Source organism: Sarcophilus harrisii, chromosome 5 (assembly GCF_902635505.1).
Source record: "Sarcophilus harrisii chromosome 5, mSarHar1.11, whole genome shotgun sequence".
NCBI classification, from domain to species: domain Eukaryota; kingdom Metazoa; phylum Chordata; class Mammalia; order Dasyuromorphia; family Dasyuridae; genus Sarcophilus; species Sarcophilus harrisii.
In genome coordinates, this window is record NC_045430.1 from 286,026,980 (window position 1) to 286,049,967 (window position 22,988).

At 38.8% G+C, this 22,988-nt stretch overlaps 1 protein-coding gene across 1 annotated transcript; it reads right to left on the reverse strand.

Moving 5' to 3' along the window:
* Positions 1–389: 389 nt before the first annotated feature.
* On the reverse strand, positions 390–22,349 carry NXPH1 (neurexophilin 1). The gene is made up of 2 exons (XM_031940286.1): positions 22,224–22,349; positions 390–2,293 (listed from the first exon to the last, which is right to left on the reverse strand). The coding sequence occupies exons 1-2, from the start codon at positions 22,347–22,349 to the stop codon at positions 1,532–1,534; spliced, it is 888 nt and encodes a 295-aa protein (XP_031796146.1). The 3' UTR covers positions 390–1,531.
* Positions 22,350–22,988: the final 639 nt, after the last annotated feature.

Here is a 22,988-nt window from a genome sequence, read left to right on the forward strand (position 1 = left end):
GCACCAAGTTTTCTGCCGACCTGTCCCACCTTCTCTGGGTTGCGCTTGGTTGCTGGCGCAGGACCAAACCCAAGCTTTGGTAGCTTCTGCTGGCCCTCTCCCAACTTGGAAAGGAAGAGTAAGCAACAAAAGTATCCCACTCCCCAGCACAGACCCAGAATGGACTTCCATTGCATTAGAGACTTGACAAGTTGTCATTTGAGAAGATACCCAGAGTCCCTGGCCTTCCAAGGCCGGGTTAAAATACCCCCCTCCACTGCGCCGGGGTCCAAATGGGCTTCCCCCCGCCCATCCAGCCGCCCAGCAGTCATTCTCCCAGCTCTGGACACGAGCAGAACCAAGAGGAACCATCCCATCCTCTCCAAAGAAATCACCAGCGACACAGGACATATTGAAATTGAACTTTAAGTATTTTATTTCTATGTACATCTCATCTTCGTCCAGAAATAAAACTCTAACTACAGACAGACCGTAATGCTGCGTATATGTATCGCTTCCAACAATACGTTAGCTGAGTAAGTGCTGGGTACAGAGTTCTGTCTTGCTCGTGGATTTACAGCTACATTGCTAACATGGACTCCGACTCCTCCTCGTTCCCTTTTTCTTTTTTAACCAATAACAAGCAGAGAGACAAGTACAAGTTAATATTAATAAGCTGCTGAAATAACACGGGATAAACTATGTACAATACAAACCATTCATACAAATGAAGACTAGGATATTGAGTTTGTTACAATGTGTGGAGTAAAGATAAGCCGCCCCTTACAACTTACACGGTGCCGGTCTCTCGGCCGGTCCCCTGGAGATCCGGCGGCTCGGGAGTCGCTGAGCAGACTCGGCCGGGGCCAGGAACGGGGCGAAAGCCGGGAGCTCCGCGGCCGCCCACGTGTAAGTTCTAAAGGTTTCCTCATCTTTACGGGGAGCGGGCTCCTAGGGCCCCCTCGGATGTGCCTACGGGATGCTGGGTGGGAGGGTTCACTTGGGAAGGAGTACTGAGCTCTGGAGACACGCGTCCCAGCGTCACAAGCAGGTAGGCCTATGGTATCGTTACCGGTGCAGCTATCCGAAGCAGGAGCGCGTGAGGGGAAGGATGGATTTACATGGACTCGGGACTCGGAAGGAAATCCCCACCCCAGTGCCTGTCAGAGCCCACTCTGGCTGGCTATTCCCTTTCGCTTTGATTGCTCATCTAAAACCTTCCGACCCAGAGAATTAAAAGACCTCTAACCAGGGATCCCAACAGATGCGAGCCAAAATGTGTGTGTACATGTACATGGATGTCTGTGGGTGTGGATGGTTCTCCTCGGGTGACTCGATGTAAAACCTGCCGTGATTCACAACTACACTGAGAGATGGAGCCGATGGGCAGAAATGACACCAGATTGTCCCCCTGGGATCTTGGCAGCCCGTGGACAGCAGCAGCAGCGTAGACACAATCCAGGCCCCAGATGTGATCTTCTCCTTTGCGTAACAGCCCTGACGTCCGACCTCTTACTCCTCAGGCTTCAGTCTCAGCCCCAGTGGCTCCCGCTCAACCCGAAGGGAAGTAGGGCGTGTCGCTGTGGTAGTTGTAGTCAGGACACACCTTCTGTACGAGTTTGTAATCGGTACTATAAAAGGAAATGTAAATACAGATGACCTTAAAGGGCTTGGAGCAGAGCCAGGACACGTGGCTCTGGGTCTGCTCCTGGTAACACGTCTTGGAGGGGTCATAGTTACAGAGCGTGTTCTTGGTCGCCTTGTCCACCTTTTCGTACTCGATCCGGCAGTTAAAGGACTTGGAATCTTTGGCATCGATCACCGTCTGCTGGGCCAAGTCGAATTCCACGATCTTGGTGGGGGGCACCAGGCTCACAGAGACGTTGCCTTGCCCGGTGGAGTTGTGCCGGAAGTAGACGCTGAAGGTCCCGTTCCCGTGGTCAACGATTTTCCCAGTTATCAACAGGTTGAGCTTCACAGTTTTGATGTTGGAATGAAAATCACCCCAGCCAAACATTTTCTTAAACTTCCCCGTCTTGACGATGGGCCGTCTCTTAGCTCTGGGCCGAGGCTCCTGAAGGTCCGTGGAGTTCCTCAGCCAGTCCCAGAGATCTTGCTCCGAATAAGGTTCTGGGGTGTCGTAGCGCAGGTCCAAGTCCGTATCATTGTCCTTGCCGCGAAAAGTCTGTGAGAGGAGCCGGCTGATGGACAAGTCTTTGCTGCTTTCTGTCCAGATGTGCTTTAGGGTAGATTTTGTACCTCCGGATTTTAGAAGTTCTGACTTCCCGCCATTTGTTAGATTGGCACATGTGACCTGGTGAGGAAAAGAGAAGAAAGGGGACATTCTTAGCTTTGTAAGAAAAGAGGATTGTCTAGAGACAAGATACGTGGGAGGGGCCTCGGTGACCGCAGGCGGAAAAATAAATCCCGAAGAACCCCACCGCAAGCATGCATCCAATCAGCAGCCATTCCAATGGAGGGCAAGACTGCTTTCCCCTCTCCCGGATAGTGCATTGTGATAACTCGGAGAATGGGGAGAAAGAAAGTGGAGTCGGAAGCCAGGACCGAAGCGTGAGACTGATTTCTACACATGTACTGCCACCTAGTAGGAATATCATGAGTTACGAGTTCACAAAGGAGCCAAGTTAACAGCCCAGTTCACACAGAAGATGAGGAGCATTCCTCCTCAGCACCAGAACCAGCCCAGCTACTGGAGACAGAAAGACACTATTTGAACCCAGACACAAAAGTCTTGCCAATCTGTGAGCAGAGAGAAAAGGTTGAGGTTCTTTAGCTCAAATTGTGATTAAAAATGATTGAAGCCAATGATGGGAGAGAGGGAGGATGGCTGCTTTTACTTGTCTCTGACCACTTGTTCCATGAACAGTCTAAGCAAGGTAATTATGTAATGAAGTTTTAGTTTGTCGCTTAGCAAAAAAAAAAAAAAAAAAAAAAAAAAAAAGTATGTATCCAGAACTATATGTACAACATTACATATCCAGGAATCAAGGAAGTCTAAAACTAACAAAGATTGTATCCTCTGGGAGCCTCTGTTCTGGTCCAAGAGTTGGCCAGAGGCACAAACCTGGCCAAGACCCAGAAGTCAGCAGAGAGTAAATGCCAAATGAGAAATCCCTCCTCTTTCCAGAGCTAAGCAGGGGTACCAAGGTTGTCAAAGACAGAAAAAAGGGCGTTTGTACACTAAGACTGTCCTAGAAGTACCTGGGGAAATGCATAGCAGAGAAATGGAAATAAAGCAGTTATCTATCAGTCAGAGGATGGTTAAACAAATCATGGACATGAAGGGAAGGGAATGTTATAAACAATGAATGTGAAGCTTTTAGAGAAACTTGGAAAGACTTACATGAAACAACATAAATTGATACAAAATGAAAAGAAAAAATCAGTACAGCAATGTGTATGATATGTATAACAGTATCATAGGAAGGAAGGAAGGAAGGAAGGAAGGAAGGAAGGAAGGAAGGAAGGAAGGAAGGAAGGAAGGGAAAAAGGAAGGAAAGAAGAAAGGAAGGCGGGAGGAAGGAAGGAAGGAAGGAAAGAAGGGAGGGAGGGAGACAGGGAGGGAGGGAGGGAGGGAGGGAGGGAGGAAGGAAGGAAGAAGAAGGAAGGAAGGCAGGAATAATTATACTGACTAAAGAAGATATAAGAAAATATATTCTTTGTGGAGATGAATGATTATGGATATGGAAAATTGCATGCATTATCAAACTCAGTAAATACATTGGTTCATTTTACTGAGCTGTTGTTTTTCTTTCTCATCTTTTTTTCTGTTCATAATATTTTTTCCCTTATAAGAAAAGTCTTGCTGAACAGGGTGATAAAAAAGAATATTTTATTAAATGAAATTATAAAAGGAAAGGAAAGGTAGTTATAAAAAAGCAAAATAGTTATACAAAGATAGTCCCTCCTTGGAGTCACTCTTTTTACCATTCCATTATTGCACCTTTGCTTTTAAGCTTTCCTGCTGTTTCCAGGCTATTGAATCTAGAATTCATCCTTGCCATTACACATTGTCCTAATAAATCCTTAACTCAAGCTCTGTTGCACCAAAATCAGCTCCCTTTTGGGAATGGTCATGACTGACCTGAAGCCAGGCTGGGAAGCAATCAGTTTGAATTAAGGTCCCCAGCCTCCAATGGAAGCAAAAGTTGGGTGTGGGCAACTCTTCGACTACCTCAGCCTGTTGTCTTAATGCTATGGTAATGATGGTATTGGTGATGGGGGTGGGGATGGGGATGGTGATGGTAATGATGGTGATGGTGATGGTGGTGACAGGGTGATGGAGATGACAGGGATTATTTTTTAGACGATGCTTTCTCAATAATACCCTTATCAATCAGCCAGTTGGTAAAGTGACCTTGCTTAAGTAACTGCTATGTTCCAGGCATAGTTCTAAGCACCAAAGAAAAATACAAGAGAGCCCCTGCCTTCTAGAAGCTCACCATCTCCTGGGGAGCAGGGTCATAGTGATGATTGTCTTCCCTACTGTATAAAGAAGCTCTAAGACAAAGCAAATGGAACAGGCCATGGTTCAGACTGAGAGTCTGACTCCAGGATACTTATGTTTGGCAAACCTGGTCCCCACTTCATACACACAAGCTCCAAGAAAAGCTCCAATGTCTCTTCTGTCATGGATGTGACTTATAGCCTGAGAACCCAGAGCAGCTGCACACATATAATCTATCAGCTTATGTTGATGTTGGGCTGACTATTCAGCTGTAGCGGGGATCTGCAATGGAGTATTTACCACAGTAACACTCTCTCTAGGTTTCAGGACCACACTCCTCTCCTCATTCTCCTCCTACCTATCTGGCTATTCCCCTGTCTCCTCTTCAGAGTAGCCCCTCTAATGGTAAATGTTCTCCAGGGCTTTGTCCTCACCCTTTTCTCTTCTCCTCCTATACTACTTGTCTTGATGATCTCAAGCTTCCATAAATTTAATTTGTCTTTTTTTTTCTGAAGCAAATGGGATTAAGTGACTTGCCCAGGGTCACAAAGCTAGGATGCTTTAGATGTCTGATTTGAACTCAGGTCCTCCTAACTTCAGGGCTGGTGCTCCATCCACCGCACCAACTAGCTGCCCCTAATTGTCATTTCTACACTGATGATTCTCAAATCTACCTCAGAGATCTCTGCTGCTCTGCAATTTTGTATCTCCAACTGCTGGCAGATATCTCAACCTAGATATCCAGTAGACTTCTCACAATCAACATATCCAAAGCTAAATTCATTGTCTTTCCCCCTAAATCCACCCACCACCTTCCCTATTACTACAGGGGGTGAACCCCCCCTTAGAGTCCCTCAGGCTCACAAGCCGGGTACCACCCTTGGCTCTTCACCAGTTCTCCCCAATCCAGTCTGTCACCAAGACCTGCAAATCTGAACTTTGCAACATATATTGCATCTACCCCCTTCTCTCTTCTGGCTCATGCTTGGTAAAGGTGCTCATCACCTCACACTCTTATTTCAATAGTTTGTTTATGGTTCTGAGTCCACTTTATCCTCCATTTAGTCAACAAAATGATTTTCCTAAAGCACAGGCGCAACTGTCATTTATCTATTCAATGAACAACAATGACTTCCTATCATCTGTAGGGTCAAACATTAAATTCTCTCTTTGACATTCAAAATTTTTCCTAACGAAGCCCCCCCAGTATATTCTCTCACCATGTACTCTTTGCTGCAGTTACCTGGTCTCCTGGCTGTCCTATGAACAAGACTCTCCATCTCTCAACGCTAGACAATTCCTCCACTTCTGGCTGTGCCCCATGCCTGGAATTCTTTCCCTTCTCAACTCCAGCTACTGACTTCGAAAGCTTCCTTTAAATTTCAACTAAAATTCCATCTTTTACAGAAAATCTTTCCCACCCTCTCAATTCTCATGTTGTCCCTCTCAGAATTATTTCTTATTTATCCTATATATAGTTTGCTTATATGTATTTGTTTGCTTCTGATTCCTTCCCATTAGAATATGACTCCTTGAGGGCAGGACCTGAGTTTTGCTTCTTTTTATATCCCCAGTCTTTTGCACAGTGTCTGTCCCATAGTAGATGTTTAACAAATGTTTATTGATTGACTGTCTTTGTATCCCTCATGCCCAGCTTATGACAGGTACTTATGAATGCCTGTTGATTGATTGATTGACTGATCTATGTGAGGAGTGTGTGTGTGTGTATGTGTGTGTGTGTGTTTATCTCTCTTAAAAGTAAAAAAAGATACCTATTAATTTCTTCCAACCATTTTTTTCTGTATCTCTGTTACTACTCATTATAGATAATTATAGTGTTGCTTTGGAAATGATATATTTCTTGATTCAAAAGCATGAATACTTGAGAGCAGATAGATATGTAAATAGCATGATGTGTAAGGATAAGAAATCTCACTCTGAGTGAATAAAGAAGACAAAAAGAAAGAGATTGATACAAGTAGGGATGCAGGCATTTGGACCAGCCTCCATTGCCTTTGGGAATAATTTACTGTTTAGAGATGGAGTCTTAAACATTGCAGGTATTCTTGGTTCTTTTCTAGGTAGTTCCCTTCTCTCCTAGAAGGTTATAAGCTCCTTAGGGATATAGGTCAGATAACCTTTCTGTATTTACCTAAGCACCAGCCACATAGAATGTGTTAAATTGGATTTTCACTTGAGTATTTGATGAATAATAGAGAGAGAATAAAGAATGAAATGTAAACCAGGGTTCATTAGGAAAAGATATACTTTCTTCTCACAGCAGTTGGGATTGGAGGAGGGTGGTTCAGTGGGAATATTTTTCATAAAGAGTCTGGAAGAAGAAGAATTATGTATAAGAAAACCCTGTACCAATGCATTCTGCCCTCTGCTCTTCCACTTGGTCCATTATTGCATCTTTCCAAACAGAGACCTTTCCATCCACGATTCCATCTCCCTTCCATCTTCCCTTCCATTCACCATTCCCAAGCAGACTTTACCATATTAAATAGAGACAGCACATCTGGGAAAGAGGTGCTCTCAGGGCCCAAAGGAGCTCTTCCCCACTTCAACGGCATCAGCCCACTTTGCTGGATCCATCAAGCATAGCTTGAGGCTCTCTTCTGCAATCCAGATTTCTCTCTCACAAGACTGCTGTTTTCCTTTACTGACAGTAATGGCTTATTTTGTCTTAGTCATCTTGGGCAGCCAAAAGAAGACTTAGCATTTTGGAAAAGCCAAAATATGTCACTTCTGGATGCTGTAAATAACCTCAAGCCTAGAAGAGAGTCACTGCAATAAAGCACTTGAGAAAAACAGACATAGAATCATCATTTAGCCAGCTAAGGACACAGTCTATCAGCACTGGGCTTGTGCTGAGGAGGTCCTTAATAAATACAATTCTAAAATGAGACCCAGGTCCTATCTATGGAGAATTCACAATATAAAAGTCACTGACAAAGGTGTTCAGATTTTTATTTACACCTACTAAGCAGTTCTAAGCCAAAAAGACAATCTTCCATGAACAAGAGACATACTATAACATTTGCTCCAGCTGTCCTGACATCAGATTCTCATTTGACTTGTTTTGGAGACTAGAAAGAGAAGCTGAAAACAGAATTGTTTGATTATTCTGGAAGGAAGCTGAGGTCTTAACTCTTCTAAAGGCTGCTATTGATTGCCCAAGCCTTGTTGGGAGATACATTCCTACTTGTAAACATCTGTCATTTCAGCAGTGTCAGAGCACTTCATGAGCACAGATGATGACTATCCCCCTTAGCAGCTTAGAGCCTGCCTTCTGGAGTGGCTGAAGGTTTTAAAAAATACAATGGGTGCTGAGCCCTTTCCAACAGAAGCCGCTCTTTAGAAGATGAACTACCCATTGTTGTATGTTTTTCAGGGAACTTTTCAGCTGGAAAAGACCTACTGGGATATACATTTGCTAGCAGGACCTTGGAGAGCTCAAGGCCAACTCCATACTCTAAGGAGACAATAGAGAATGATAAGAGAAGTGAGCTGTTTTTATTTTTTTTTTCTGTAGCACAAACACAAAGCACTTCAAGCCATGGAAGCACCTCATCAAGAATGAACTGAAGATCATATTAACTAGTCTACAAAGTCAGCGTCATTCCCCAGCAAGAAGAACAAACTTACTGTCACCACTCCATAACTCCACCAATATAAACATTCTTAAAGGGCTGCAAACATTATCTATCTTGCTCATTAAGGGTGCCCCCATCCCCCTGCATGAAGTGTCTCTAGCCTAAGGGTTATAGTAGCTGCTTAAACTTTGTGCTTTTGAATTATTCCAGAATCACAAAATCAGCTACAGAATTTCTGATTTGGATGGGACTTTAGAGGCATCTATTTGAACCCACCCATACCTGAACAGAAAATTCTTCTAAAACTCTAATTTATGAGTTATCAAATCCCTCTCAAACATGTTAGCCTGGAATCATTAACCTTCTCTTTAATTCCTTTTCTTCAGAAAATTATTTCACAACTGCTCATGATTCTTCACACTTGAAAAATCATGCATTGTGACAGCCATTAAAAAGAAAAAACCAACAATTTTTGCTGCAGAGAAATCAAGCTTTTTTCATGCTGGGAAAATAACCTCCCTCCCGCTTGCTCATCTTATAAGTACATACACATCACTTTTGACTCACTCGCACATGAATATTGATAAGTGATTGAGAGGCAGTATTCTCAATGCCCCATCCTCATCACTTGGACCATTCTCCCCAAATATAATTACAGCTTACTCTTATTTTTTTGCATTATAAAAGGTCAATTCTTATATTAATAAATAGATGAAATGCCATTAAAACAAAAGAAAAGAAACTCAGTAAAAAAAGTTAATATTTTATGTTATTTCTTTTTAAAATTTATAAGAAATATCTTGTGTGAAGACCCCTGGGCATATATGTGCAATAATGAGCAATATATTAAAATAACATTTTAAGAGACTAGTCCCCACCTAAAGACCAAAGCTTCTTCAACATCATTCTTGCATTATGCATTTTCTCATTTGACCTTGCCTGAACAATGTTATTATAGTGGTAATATTTGTAAATCAAATGAAAAAAGGTTTTTGGGCAGCACCATAGGCAACTGATTCTGTCTCTGATTCCACTAGTAATCTTCAAGGAAAATAAAGAATCTCAGATTGGTAGAGAAATCCCTGGGGTAAGATGCAAGATGTGTTCACAAATGGGAGAGGACAGATAGCAAGAGGATTTCAGATTAGCAATTATACACGTGGTAGGGGGAGATTGTTCCCTTTTACAGAAACTCTATACAGAGCCTAAAGGTTATTTAAAGAAAAGAATAAACATTAAAAGCAGGTTGAGGTAAATATTTGTGAAAAGAAGAATTGTAAATGTTCAGCAACCATATGAAAGACTATTCTCTAATCATTAATAATAAAAATACAAATTATAACCTATCCGAGGCTTTGTCTCACATCCAGCAAAATGACCAAGTTGACAAAGAACAGACACAGTCAGTGCTGGAGGGCTAAAGGTAGTCAGTCATATTGCACACTTTGGGCAGGACAGTGAATTGAGATGGCCATTTGTGGGGGACGGAATGTAGAATGTACCTGGTCCATCCCTGTAATTACAGGTATAATGGAAGTTGGGCTGGTCCTTTGAGAGATTGGAGAAGCTTTATGACTTCCTCACTGTCTGAGGCATAAAAAGTGCAACCCACAACAAGATGCTGCAGAGGTTTCAGAAGAACTCCTATTTCTAGGCTGACTATTTTTTTGACCAAATATTATTGATTGCCATAGTGAATGTAAGCTGCAGCAAGGTTTTAATTTAATCAGGAATTGTGTCTTTTTCATTTATTGATAAAGGTGTTCTGTTGCACTTTTTAATATACAAATTTCTCATGCCATGCTAATCAAGAACCAGATTCAATGGATCAGGCATCAGTTAAGCCTTGTGTGGATTATGTTTTGACCTAGAAATTCTCCTAGTGAGTATATATGCCAAGGAAATCAAAGGCAAAAAAAAAGTTCTATTTAATATATTGTTTGTTTTGGGGGGAAATGAAACAAAGTAAGGGCCTAAGATTTGGAGAATAATGATATATTCAAAGTTTGTTTATCATGATGCAAAAAACATACTAGGAATTTTAAAAAATTAGTTGGACTTCCATAAAATGATATAAAATTAAGTAAACAGAACTAGAGCAATATTGAGAATGGTTACAGTCATGTAAATGAAGAGAACATTAAAATCAAGCTAAATGCTGAGTATTAATAGTATTGATTCTGGAGAAGAGATGGAAGCCAGTATTAGAGTTCTAGTAAGTAGACTTTCATTTTAATAGATCAGCAGAGGACTATAGGTATAGAACATGTCATACATTAGGACCAATGTAGCTGGTTCCTTGAGTGTGTGTGTGGAATGCTCTGCCTCCTTACTTCTACATCCAGGCTGCCCTGGAATCTTCAAGACTCAGTTTAAAGATTACTCTGCAAAGGAAGAGGTTCCCAGGCCCTCTATACTATTAAGAAATCCTCCAGAATTTGCTTTCCACTCATTGTAGATGTCATACATAGCAAGTTATTTGTACATTATTTTCTCCATTAAATGCGAGCTCCTTTTGTGTATGGGCCATATTTTTTGCTTTTCTTCTTTTCTTCATAGCACTTATAATAATGATGACACATAGTAAGTATTTGGCGCTCAATTCATCCCAGAGTCATAGAAGTACTACACTAATTAGCCATAGAAATCATAGAAATGTGTGTCCAAATGTATTCCCTAATAGATTAGGCTTCAAAGGCCAAGGACAAATAGTTCTCAAAAGAAAAATGGAAAATTAGGTTAAATCATATGAAAGAATTGTCAAATTCACTAAGAATCAGAGATATATAAATCAAAATCACCATAATGTCCCATCTCACCCAGCAAATTGGCAAAAGAAAGAAAGAAAGAAAAGAGAGAGAGAGAGAGAGAGAGAGAGAGAGAGAGAGAGAGAGAGAGAGAGAAAGGAAGGAAGGAAAGAAGGAAGGAAGGAAGGAAGGAAGGAAGGAAGGAAGGAAGGAAGGAAGGAAGGAAGGAAGGAAGGAAGGAAGGAAGGAAGGAAGGAAGAAAACAGGGAGAACCCTCCATGTTGGAAGGGTTTGGAAAAGACAGGTACCATGATGCATGGTGAGAGTTATGAATTCTTACTGTCAGGTCTGAATGGTAATATGAAATTATGCAAAGAAAGTGATTCAGAGAGAATTCTGGGAAGATGGAAGAGTAGGTCAGAAAACCCCAAGATCTCCAGATTTCCCTCACAAACAAGATAACATTGCCCCAGAGTGAACACAGTTGTTAAAAAAACAAATGGGAGTTGGGGCAGAACAGTGGTCCTCCTGGGATAATAGGAGAAGGTAGGAAGAAAGATATCAGGATAGAAGTTTGACCCTGGTGAAGTGAAAAAATCTCCTGACTAGTTCTGCAAGCCCTGGAGTTGGCTGGATCAGCCACAGCCACAGAAACTACCACTTCCTAGAAAGAGTGGGGAGTAGCGAATATGAATTTGGGAAGACTGAAGGAACTTCTGCTGAGAAGGAACACTAGGCTCAAGCTGTGGGAAAAGTTAATCAACTAGAAAATGAGAGCTAAAGTATTGTGGAAGAAAATAATTCTTTGAAAATTAGGATTGGGTAAGGGGAAGTAATGAAATTATAAGAGACTAAGAGATAACAAAACAAAATATAAATAATGAAAAAGTTGAAGAGAATGTGAGTTGATTGATTGCTGTGCTTTGCTCTGGAAGAGGACAAAAATAACATCATTAGGCTAAAGTCAAGTTAGTTCATCCTATGGCTGATCAGGCCAATATGAGCTAAGAATGCTCTACTACGGGACAGACACAAACATTTGGAGTGGATTAGAAATTATAAAATGGTATGGTGATGTCTTTTGATTCACACATAAAGTAGATTTAAGTGAGGCTGAATTGCATGAAGTTATCAGTCCACTTGGATTCTAACCTCTAGCACTCCACAAAGCCTGCTTCACCTGCCTTCAAGGCCATTGGAACAAATTATTCTCATTCATCCATTCCACAGGGGAAAGTTTTCACGTGCTGGGGAAGACTAACTAACTTACCATAGGGTTTGAGAGCCTGAGTTATTCTCAACCTGGTTTATCCCATCTGCCAAAACAGTTTGCTGGAAAGTGAACACTGTCCATGCTACAACTTTTTGGAGCTACAGATGGGAGTTAGGTGAATCAGGTAGAAATCAGCCCTATAAAGTCTGGCTTGGCAGCCCTCACCCCAGAGGTATTAGTCTTCCTTGAACACACCCTAAACCTCAGAAGAGAATGTGAGACATCTCATATGAGAGAGAGAGAGAGAGAGAGAGAGATCGAGATCGAGAGAGATCGAGATCCTACAGGGAAAACCTACAGGAAATTATTATTTAATTTCTAAACCACCAGATGAAGGATACACCTATACAAGCAACCAAAAAAATTAAATATGACAAAGCTTTATTTGTAGTCATGCAAGACGTATCTGTGGCTATAATAAAAGATCACATGTCTTAGAATATTCTATATTTAAAAAATGAAGAACTAGAGTTGAGGCCAAATATCAAGCAAAATTAAATATAGTATTGACTGATAAAAATTGACATTCAATAAATTGTCAAATTTTCAAACTTTGTGGCAAACAAATCTGAACTGAAGAGAAAATTTCACAAATAAGAAGCAACTCAAAGACTAATTTCAATAAACTTAATAAGGACAAACTGTTTTATGTGTGGAAATATGAACAATAGGGCAAGACGGTCATAAGTAATTAGTAATTCAAAAGAAAGAGGGCTAGAGTTGAGTATGATATGATTTTAAAAAGTAAAATCACGTAAGAAAAAGTAAAAAATTAATACCTTGTTATGCAAATGAAGTATGAGAACAAGAATTAATTCACAGGAATTATATAAGGGAGGAGGTTGGTGTTCTGAAATCCTACTCATATTGGGAATGGATTAAAGAGGAAATAATACATATATATCTAGAAGAATATAAAATTCTCCAAAAGTTATAAAGAAATAAGAGGTGAAGAAAATAGATAAGGTTAATAGGAATGGCATAAGATATATAGAATAATGGGAATGGAATAAAAAAAAGTGGGAAATGGTAGGGAGAGAGGGTAAGGGCAGGATCTTTAGTGGAGGGAGTATGTGGAGAGAAGTTTAAGTAATAGCAAGGCAAAGTAGCTATTAGAAGTAAGGTAGGAAAGTTAAGAAACAAGGGATATACAGAGGGGATACATAGAAAGGATTTACAGAAACATAATAATAATAATCATGAGTAGAATTTATTAGAAAAAATAGGGATAGTAATCATTGATCTCAAAGTTTAAAAAGATTCAATCAAAAAGGAATTCTATATTATATATCAGCAATATTAATATTGTTTTAAATGTACACATATATATGTGTGGATATGTACTTATGTATAAGTATACATAAATAAACTTGTACTTAATGTAGCCAGCTTGGGGAGAGGAGGTGGGGAGAGAGGAAAAAAGAATAAAGTTAAAAATATGTAGCAGAGAATAAAAGAAAACCTACAAGGAAGCAATTAATAGATTGACAGTTCTGAATACAATGTCTTCTATTATATGTTTTCTCGAAATGGAAATTTATTGTTACACATTTTGAATACTCTCTTATGTTCTGCTGTCTCATGTGTGTACATGGGAATTTTTTTTTCTTTTTCTATTTTCTTTTTTGTATTTGTTTTAAATAAATACATCTTTCAAAAAAGAAAGTGATATTTAGTGCCATACCAATCAAACTCCCAAGAAATTATTTTAGAAATCTAGAAAAAATAATAACAAAGATTCATCTGAAAGAACAAAAGATCAAAAATTTCAAGGGAATTAATGAAAAAATGCAAATGAAGGAGGCCTTGCTGTGCCAGACCTAAAACTATATTATAAAGCAGTGGTTCTCAAACTTTTGTTTTCAGTATCTTTATCCTATTAAAAATGATTGAGGATCTCTCCAAAGGGTTTTTGTTTATCTGGATTATATTTATAGACATTTACCATATTGGAAATAAAAAGTATTTTTGAATTTGTAGACCCTCTAAAAGGGTTTCAGAGATCCCCAGGATTTTCTAGACCATTGTAAAGCAATAGTCATCAAAACCATTTGGTACTGGCTAAGAAATAGATTAGTTGATCAGTGAAATAGGTTAGGTTCACAGGACAAAATAATGAGTATAGTAATCCAGTGTTTGACAAACCCAAAGACCCCATCTTTTGGGATAAAAACTCACTATTTGCCAAAAACTGCAGAAAAAAATGGAAACACAATGGCAGAAACTAAGTATTGACCCATACCTAACAACATATACTAAAATAAAGTCAAAATGGGTTCATAATTTAGACACAGAGTGATATTATAAACAAATTAGAAGAACATAGAATAGTTTATCTCTCAGATCTGTGAAGAAGAAAGGAATTTTTGACCAAAAAAGAAATCCTTATTGAACACAAAATAATTTTGATTATATGAAGTTTAAAAATTTTTGTACAAACAAAACTAATGCAGACAAGATTAGAAGGGAAGCAATAAACTGGGAAAACATTTTTACATTCAAAGGTTTTAATAAAGGCCTCATTTCTAAAATATAGAGAGAATAGACCCAAATTTATAAGAAATGAAGCCATTCTCCAATTGATAAATGGTCAAAGGATATGGACAATTTTCAGATGAAGAAATTGAAATCATTTCTAGTCATATGAAAAGATGCTCTAAATCACTATTAATGAGAGAAATGCAAATTAAGACGGTTCTGAGATATCACTACACATCTCTCATATTGGCTAATATAACAGAAAAAGATAGTGATAAATGTTGGAAGAGATGTGGGAAAACTGGAACACTAATACATTGTTGCTGGAATTGTGAACAGATACAACTGTTCTGGAGAACAATTTGGAATCATGCCCAAAGGGTTATCAAACTGTGCATACTCTTTAACCCAGAAGTGTTTCTACTGGGTTTATATCCCAAAGAGATCTTAAAGGAGGGGAAAGGACCCACATGTATAAAAATGTTCATGGCAGCTCTTTTTGTAATCACAAGAAACTGGAAACTGAGTGGATGCCCATTAATTGGCGAATGGCTAAGTTATGGTATGTGAATGTTACAGAATATTATTGTCTATAAGAAGTGGTCAGCAGGATGATTTCAGAGAGGCCCAGAGAGACTGACAGGAACTGATGCTGAATGAAATGAGCAGAACCAGGAGATCACTGTGCATGGCAACAGTAAGATTATACAGTGCTCAATTCTGATGAATGTAACTCTTTACAACAATGAAATGATTCAGATCTGTTATTATATATTATGTTATATTTATTATATATATCAAGATTATATGATGACCAATTCTGATGAACAATGAACAAAAATCTCTTTATAATGAAATGATTCAGATCCGTTCCAATGATCTTGTGATGAAGAGAGCCATTTACACCCAGAGAAAACTGTAGGAATTGAAGGTGGATCACAACATAGCATTTTCACTCTTTTTGTTGTAGTTTGCTTGAATTTTATTTTCTTTCTCATTTTTTCTTACTTTTTGATCTGATTTTTCTTGTGTAGCAAGATAATTGTATAAATAAAATCCTATATTGGATTTAACATATATTTTTACCACATTTAACATATATTGGATTGCACTCCATCTAGGGGAAGGGGTGGGGGAAAGGGAGGAAAATTGGAACACAAGGCTTTTCAAGGGTCAATGTTGAAAAAATATCCTTGCATATGGTTTGAAAATAAAAAAACTTCAAAAAAAAAGTGTTCCTGATGGACATATCATTTGATCTAGAGATTATATTGATAAGCACACGTTTGAAGGAGGGCAATGACAAAAATGTCAGGCCTCCTGTAAACCAAAATATTCATTATCCCACTGGAACTGGACATAAAATATATGTATGTTTATCAACTAGGGAGTAGTTAAACAAATTATGACACATGAATGTAATAACAAATTACTATAGTGCTGTAAGATACCCAGAAGATTGGAAAGATTTATATAAATAGATGCAAAGGGAAGTAAATACAAGAATAAAATAATATAATATATAATATAATAAATAATATGAATAAAATAATGAAAATAAAAAACAACAAAATAATCTAAACTCAATCCTATAAAACCATAATGACAAAATGTAACATCAATGAAAAATTATGAGACAATATATCTTTAATTTATTTGTTGAAATCAGGCACCCTGGGTATAGGCATAGCCTGTAACATTAGACATATGTGATCCTAATTTAATCAAATTTTGTTTTGTTTTTACTTTTAAAAAGATTATATTATGTTTTGTTTTCTGGGAAGGAGTGGGGAACAAGATACTGGAAAATGTAAGTGATGAGAAAACAAAGGATAATTAAAATTTAATTTTAAAAAATAACTATTTGTATTGGTAACAGTAGCAAACATCTGCAATCCCGGCTACCACAGCTACTAAGGCAGATGAATTTCTTGAGCTAGGGAATGCTGAGCTGTGATAGAACCGGAGCCAATTTGGCGTCTGCATTAAGTCAGGCCCCAGGAACCACCTATCAACCTAAGGAGAGACGAGGTATTCCAGGTGAGAAACGGAGCATCTCAAAGCTTCCGGGATAAGCAATCATAGAACTGAGCTCCTAACTGCCTACTGCATTTCCAGCCTGAGCAACATAGGCAAACCATAAATAACAATAATAATAATAATAATAACAATAACGATAATAATAAATCATTTCAGAACTGACCTGACAATACTGCAGACACCAGTCATCTCAGAACATCTGGGAACAAGGACTCTTTTCCTTTGTTATCTGAACTCCTTTTACTACTACTATAGCAAGAATTTGGGCAGCACCCATGGCCTACCTAGCTGTGAGAAGAGACTGTAGAGAGAAGATCAGCAAGGCACACTTGATAGCCACTGATTTTGGTCTCTGCTTAGTGTTTTCATCACTATGGGAAGAAGAGACTCCATGGGATGGAAAGTTGTGGAGGTGGTGGGAGCCACTCATTGCTTGGGCCATGAGTTCCTTCCTCTCTTTTTCTAGCTCCCTTAGTTTCAAGCCAAATATTTTATATTTGTAGCCTCTGCCTTCCCCCTCCATAGTGATCACTGCTTTAAACTTCCCCTTTTCTGAGAATTTGTGTCTAGTCTTTCATTGTATAACTGTTTTCTGTCAGCTCCATTCAATGCCTTTTTTGCTCTCCAACATGGAATGATTACCCATTTTTTTATGTCAAGTTCACATCTTTATCTGTCCAAAGGTGACCTTGATTTCAAGAACTTATCTGGAGTCTTTGTTTTCACTTTGACATGGAAAGCCAGACATGAGTTCTGCTAAGAATAGCTGGGCAATGGTTTTCTTTTTTATGTTTTCCTTTGTTGTTATTGGGGGGGAGGGGGGTTGGTTACATTATGATTTCTTAGTCTCCCTTCCTGTCTCCCCATTCCAAATTAAAAGGCAATATTTAACAAAGATGAATATAAATAGATAGATAGGTAAGAGATGATAGATAAGTAGATGAGTAGACATAGATATATACATGTATATGTCTCAAACTACACAATGAAAACTTCTGATATCATTTATTTCTCTAGAGATGAAGAACATGTTCCTTCCTAAGTCCTTCATGGTTTATTTGAATGAATATATTACTGAGAATAGCTTAGTCATTTGTACTTATTATTTGAACAATATTACTGCTACTGTATACTGTATACAAAATTCTCTTGGTTCTATTAATCTTACTCTTTATTAGTCCATACAAGTCTTTTCATGTGTTTTTAAATCAATCTGCTCATCATTTCTTATACCGTGGTAGTATTCCAACACAATCTTACCATAACTTGTTCAGCCATTCTCCAAATGATGAGCCTTCTTATGATTTCCAATTCTTTGTCACCACAAAGAAAGATGCTATAAATATTTTAATATAGAGATCATTTTTCTTTTTCCCTGATAACTTTGGGAACAGATTTAATAGTGGTATTGCTAGGTCAAAGTGTGTAGACAGTTTTACAACTAATTAGACATAATTTCAAATAGCTCTCCAAAATGGTTGGAACAGTTCACAATTCAATCAACTGTGTATTGTTATCCCTGTTTTTTCACATCTCCTTTAGCATTTGTTATTTTCCATTTCTAACATTTTAACCAATCAGGTGTGAAGTGGTTCCTCAGAATTGTTTTAATTTTTGGTTTTCTAATCGATGACTTAGAGCATTTTTTTCACATAACTATAAATTGTTCTGCTGTTTTCAATAAAAAAATTGACTATCTCATGTTCTTATAACTTTGACTAAGTTATTTGTATATTTGAGATATGATGTCTTTATCTGAGAAACTGGCTAAAAAACTTGCCCATATTTTCTGCTTTCTTTTTAATCTTGCCTCCACATTGGTCTCATTTGTAAAAAAAAATAAAAAATAAAAAATAAAAAAACAATAACAACAACTACAAACACTTTTGTATTCAAAGTTATCCACTTTATATTCCATGATACTATCTCTTATTTGTTCATCAATCCTTCTGTTATTCATAACTCTTTTAGGCAATATATTTCAAGCTTCTTTAACATATTTATTAATCTCCCATTATGTCCAGTTCATGGTTTCATTTTGACAAAAACTTCTCTTGGTAAATAGTGCAAAATATTGGTCTATATCTGGTTTTTGCTAGACTGCTTTCCAGTTTTTCCAGAAATTTTTAACAGATAGTGTGTTGTTATCCCTAAAGCTTAGATCTTATCAAACAAAATTACTAAAATCGCTTATTACTGTGTCTATATCTACCCTATTCCACTGATCCATCACTCTATTCCTTAGGCAGCACTAAATAGTTTTAATAATTAGAATAATATGACAATTAGAATCAAGCTCTGATACTGCTAGACCTTCATTTATTTTTTTTCCATTAATTCCTTTCATATTCTTGACCTTTTGTTTTTCCAAATGAATTTTGCTATTTTTAAATATAAGTAAAATAAATTTTTGGTCATTAAAATGGGATGACACTGAATAGATAACTTAGTTGAGTTATAATTGTTATTTTTATTCATGGGCTCAATCCACCCATGAACAATTAATATTTTCCCAATTATTTAATCTGACTTTATTTGTACAAACAGTGTTTTATAATTATGCTCACAAAATTCCTGGGTTTGTCTTGGCAGATATACTTCCAGGTACTTTATAAATAAAGCATTTTTTACTACAAGGCATCAGGGTGACAAGTAGATAGAGCACTGGACCTGGAGTCAGGAAGATCTGAGTTCCAGTTTAGTCTCAAGATATTTACTAGGTATCCTGGGCAAGTCACTCAAGCTGTGTTTGTCTTAATACACTTAATTCATGAATAGTTATGGGCAACAGGGTCACGAAGAGTAAGATACAACTGAAGAACTGAACAATCATATCTCTTACTATCCCCGTCTAGCTGTGTTTTTCTGAAACTGTGGTGTGCAAAGGGACACATTCTGACTCTATTTAGTACCATGGACCCACAGTAGTCGCCTTTCCATGTCAGACAACCCCAACAAGGAGAGATTGAGAATGCAAAGCTACTCAGTTAGTGTGCTGGCTTCTACCAACTGGCTAGTGGCCCTGGAGAAGACTGGAAATTAGCTAGTCCAATCCCCATATTATCAGAGAATGGAGTAAGGAAACCAATAGATGACAAGACTTGGCTGCCATTATTAAATATGTAGCACAGTCTGACTCTGAACACTACCTTGTACCTTAAATAGTCATCCTTCCATGTCAGATAACCCCAGTACTGAGAAGTTGCTTCAGAAGTGTCCTAAATAAATAGCATGTATAGGGTGCTTTAAGGTTTGTAAAGCATTGGAAAATATTACCTCATTTTATCCTCATAAAAATCCTCAAAGCCAGGTACTGTTATTTTCCTATTTTATAGGAATGAGGAAACTGAGGCAGATAAAAACTAAATAATTTGCCTGAAATCACAAGCTCATAATGGTCTGAGGTGGAATTCAAATTCAGGTCTTCCTGACTATAAGACCAACACTCTATTCATTGGGTTACCTAGCTTTCAGCCTAGGAATCAAGTATAGAGGGATGGTGAGGGGAGGACAAAGCAAACCCCATACATTTAAGTCATGGTAAAAATCTGTCTCATCTTGGTTGAAAGCTTCAGGGACTCTAAATTGGCTATAAGCCTAACATCATCTCATACCTGAGTGTGGTTGGCTGAGGTTCAAAAGATCTGCCACAGATTTCTAGCCTCCAATTATTAGCCTTCATCAAGAACAATTACCATTTGACATTTGACAAATTTGAGTACCAACTATAACTTGGCCGGTACTGAGAAACTGTGGGAGAGGGAAAAGAGACGCAAAGGCTATTTTAGTCCCTTTTCCTCAAATTCACACTCCCACATTGCCCATCTTCGACCAGATAAAATGCCTACCAAAAGTTCCCATGAATATTCCTTCCCATTTATATTCACTGAAGAAGAATGATTGGGAACACTGAGATGTTCTTACTGCTTTTTGGGAAACCGATATGGGACTGTATCATGGAAAAATCCCTAACTACTGACAATATGAAACATCTTTTGTGGATTCACTTCCCTCCTCGATAGAGTCCACAATGGATCTCTTCATATGAAACAAACTAGACCCTCATCATAACAGTCTTAAGCAATGGGTTCTGGGTATGTTTTTCTGATCATACTTCATGTCTGAAACATTCTCCCTCCTTATTTCTATCTCATAGCTTCCTTGATTTCTTTTAAGGAAAGTCCCATACCTTTCCTAGTTTTCTTTCTCCCTCCCCCTCTCTCTCTCTCTCTCTCTCTCTCTCTCTCTCTCTCTCTCTCTCTCTCTCACACACACACACACACACACACACACACACACATACACACACATACGTGTGTGTGCATCATTTCTGCATATACTTGCCTGCATGTTACCCCCTACTTTAGATTGTGAGCTCCTTATGGACTGTTGTTATCTTTTTTTGTATCCCAAGAGGCTCATAAAATCCTTGGCACATAAAGGCTACTTTATAAATGCTTTGTTGGCCATTGACTGACTGACTCTCTTGGGGGCATTCCAGTGTGGACACGTGATGGCTAGAGCTACCTTGTGCTGAGGTTGCTTTGGTTCATCATTCTCCCACCTGGATGGATGGAAATCTGAGTTGGAGCTGTCTCATGTTAAGGTTGCTCTGCCAACCACCTTGAACTGATGGGCCAGTACTTTGTCAGAGCCAAATTGGAAGGGTAGGGATTGTGGGGGAGAGAAGGGTGTAGGATATCTAATAGTCTGTGACCCTTGGAAAAATAATAGCAGCGCCACTATTGATGTTGTCACGCTATAGTATCCTCATAACACAGAACTTATTTAGAAGAGTTGATATAATTTTACAGACAATTAATCTGCATTATGTACAAATTGTTTTCCTATTATTGAAAATAAGCTCATTACTATTTGGCATCTTGTGGTTTTTGTCATTTTGCATGCTTCTTTCTAAGGCTGAAATTTCAAATAATCTCTTTGCTGGATTCCCTATACTATAATCCTGGGGCAAATGTGCTAAACCAAATCAGAATAATGCAACAGATGACCCCTTTAGATGCTCCTGGCAGCCAGAAAATGAATGTATAATTAAGGCAATAAGTCACCTTTCTGAATACCTTTTCACCAGTGATATAATTTTCAGAATTTGAAGCCCTAATTAGGGTAATGGGAGTTCACAGTGTTGGGTTCGGTGTCTACAAAACATCCTTGTTCCCTATCAGACCTGCAATCTGTAACGTGTGCTGTTCTCCAACTCTATGACCAATGTTCCCAATAAGAGTTCCAGAGAAACCTTTAGTCTGTGTTATGTCAACGACAGTGTCACTGACCCAAGCCCCTGTGGCAGCTATCAAATCACTGAACCATGGAGCAAAGTTGCTGTAAGATGAGCCAAACGGGCCACGGCCTGACAGGCCGTAAAGCAGGTGTAATGACTAAGTCCCAAATTTATGCTTCATGCATTTTACTACCAGCCGGTAGAGCTATCAGAGACTTTCTGCCAAATGTGTAATGAAGTTTTTAGGGGCACTATAAAGGGGCTTTGAAATACTTCCTACTCTGCCAAAAACAAAGTCAATTCAAATGTTATTTTCTCTCCTCCTAGGTTGTCCCACTGATACTCAAAACTGGAATGCATCTCAGTAGCAGATGAATGGACCTTTGTCCTCCACTACCTGTCCAGGGCCAGACCTGCACGTTCCACGGGCCGGAGTGGTGGAATACAGGGGCTTGCCTGTCCACACGCTGAGGTCGGCTTGTGCAAAGACCTGGCTGGACCGCCGCTTCTGCTCACCCAACATGTTGTGTAAGACACCACATTGCCTCATTAGAATGGGGAGACTCGGGAGGGGGCTGTTTTCATCATGACATATTGAAGTTCTTCTAAGAAGTCTAAGAAGCTCATTCAAAACCTCTTTGCTGGATGAGTTGTGAGTGGTTTTAGAAAGAGTTAAAATAGAATTCGATGAAAGAGCTCAATAATTCTGGCCCCCTGTTTTGCATTTGGAGAAGACATTTAACCCAAGTCTCCAAGCTCAGTGCCTATGATGTCATTAAAGATTTCTCATTTGAGGGAATTGCAGCTTTGGGAATCTTATGCCAGCTCTGTGCCATGGGAGATTAAACTTTCAAGGGACAAATTAAATCGGGTTAAAAACATCTAGAGGAGTTTTAAGATGTTTGCTCCATTCCAGTAGTCCAGAGTCCTGTTAACTCTGCAATCAAATTCTAGTTAGGTAAATAGCTACCATCAAGAGCTTCTCTCTCTGGCAGTGCCCTGCCCTAAGCCCTGGTTTATTAATATCAGCTTGCTATTTTCAGCACAGGGGCAGAAAAGAATTTTAAATAAAATTAGAGCTGAGCTGGAAGGCCACGCAACTCCATTTTAATCAAAATCTGAACTCAAGCCTGCTTTACATATGAGACGGGTTCGGAGAGAT

What these genes read in the sequence shown, in the direction of transcription:
- NXPH1 (XM_031940286.1), bottom strand. Translation starts at nt 22,349, where the DNA reads ATGTTGGGTGAGCAGAAGCGGCGGTCCAGCCAGGTCTTTGCACAAGCC. An exon ending in GCAGGTCTGGCCCTGGACAG is followed by an intron (nt 2,294 to 22,223) that starts GTAGTGGAGGAC and finishes TTTCCTCACCAG; the next exon opens with GTCACATGTGCCAATCTAAC.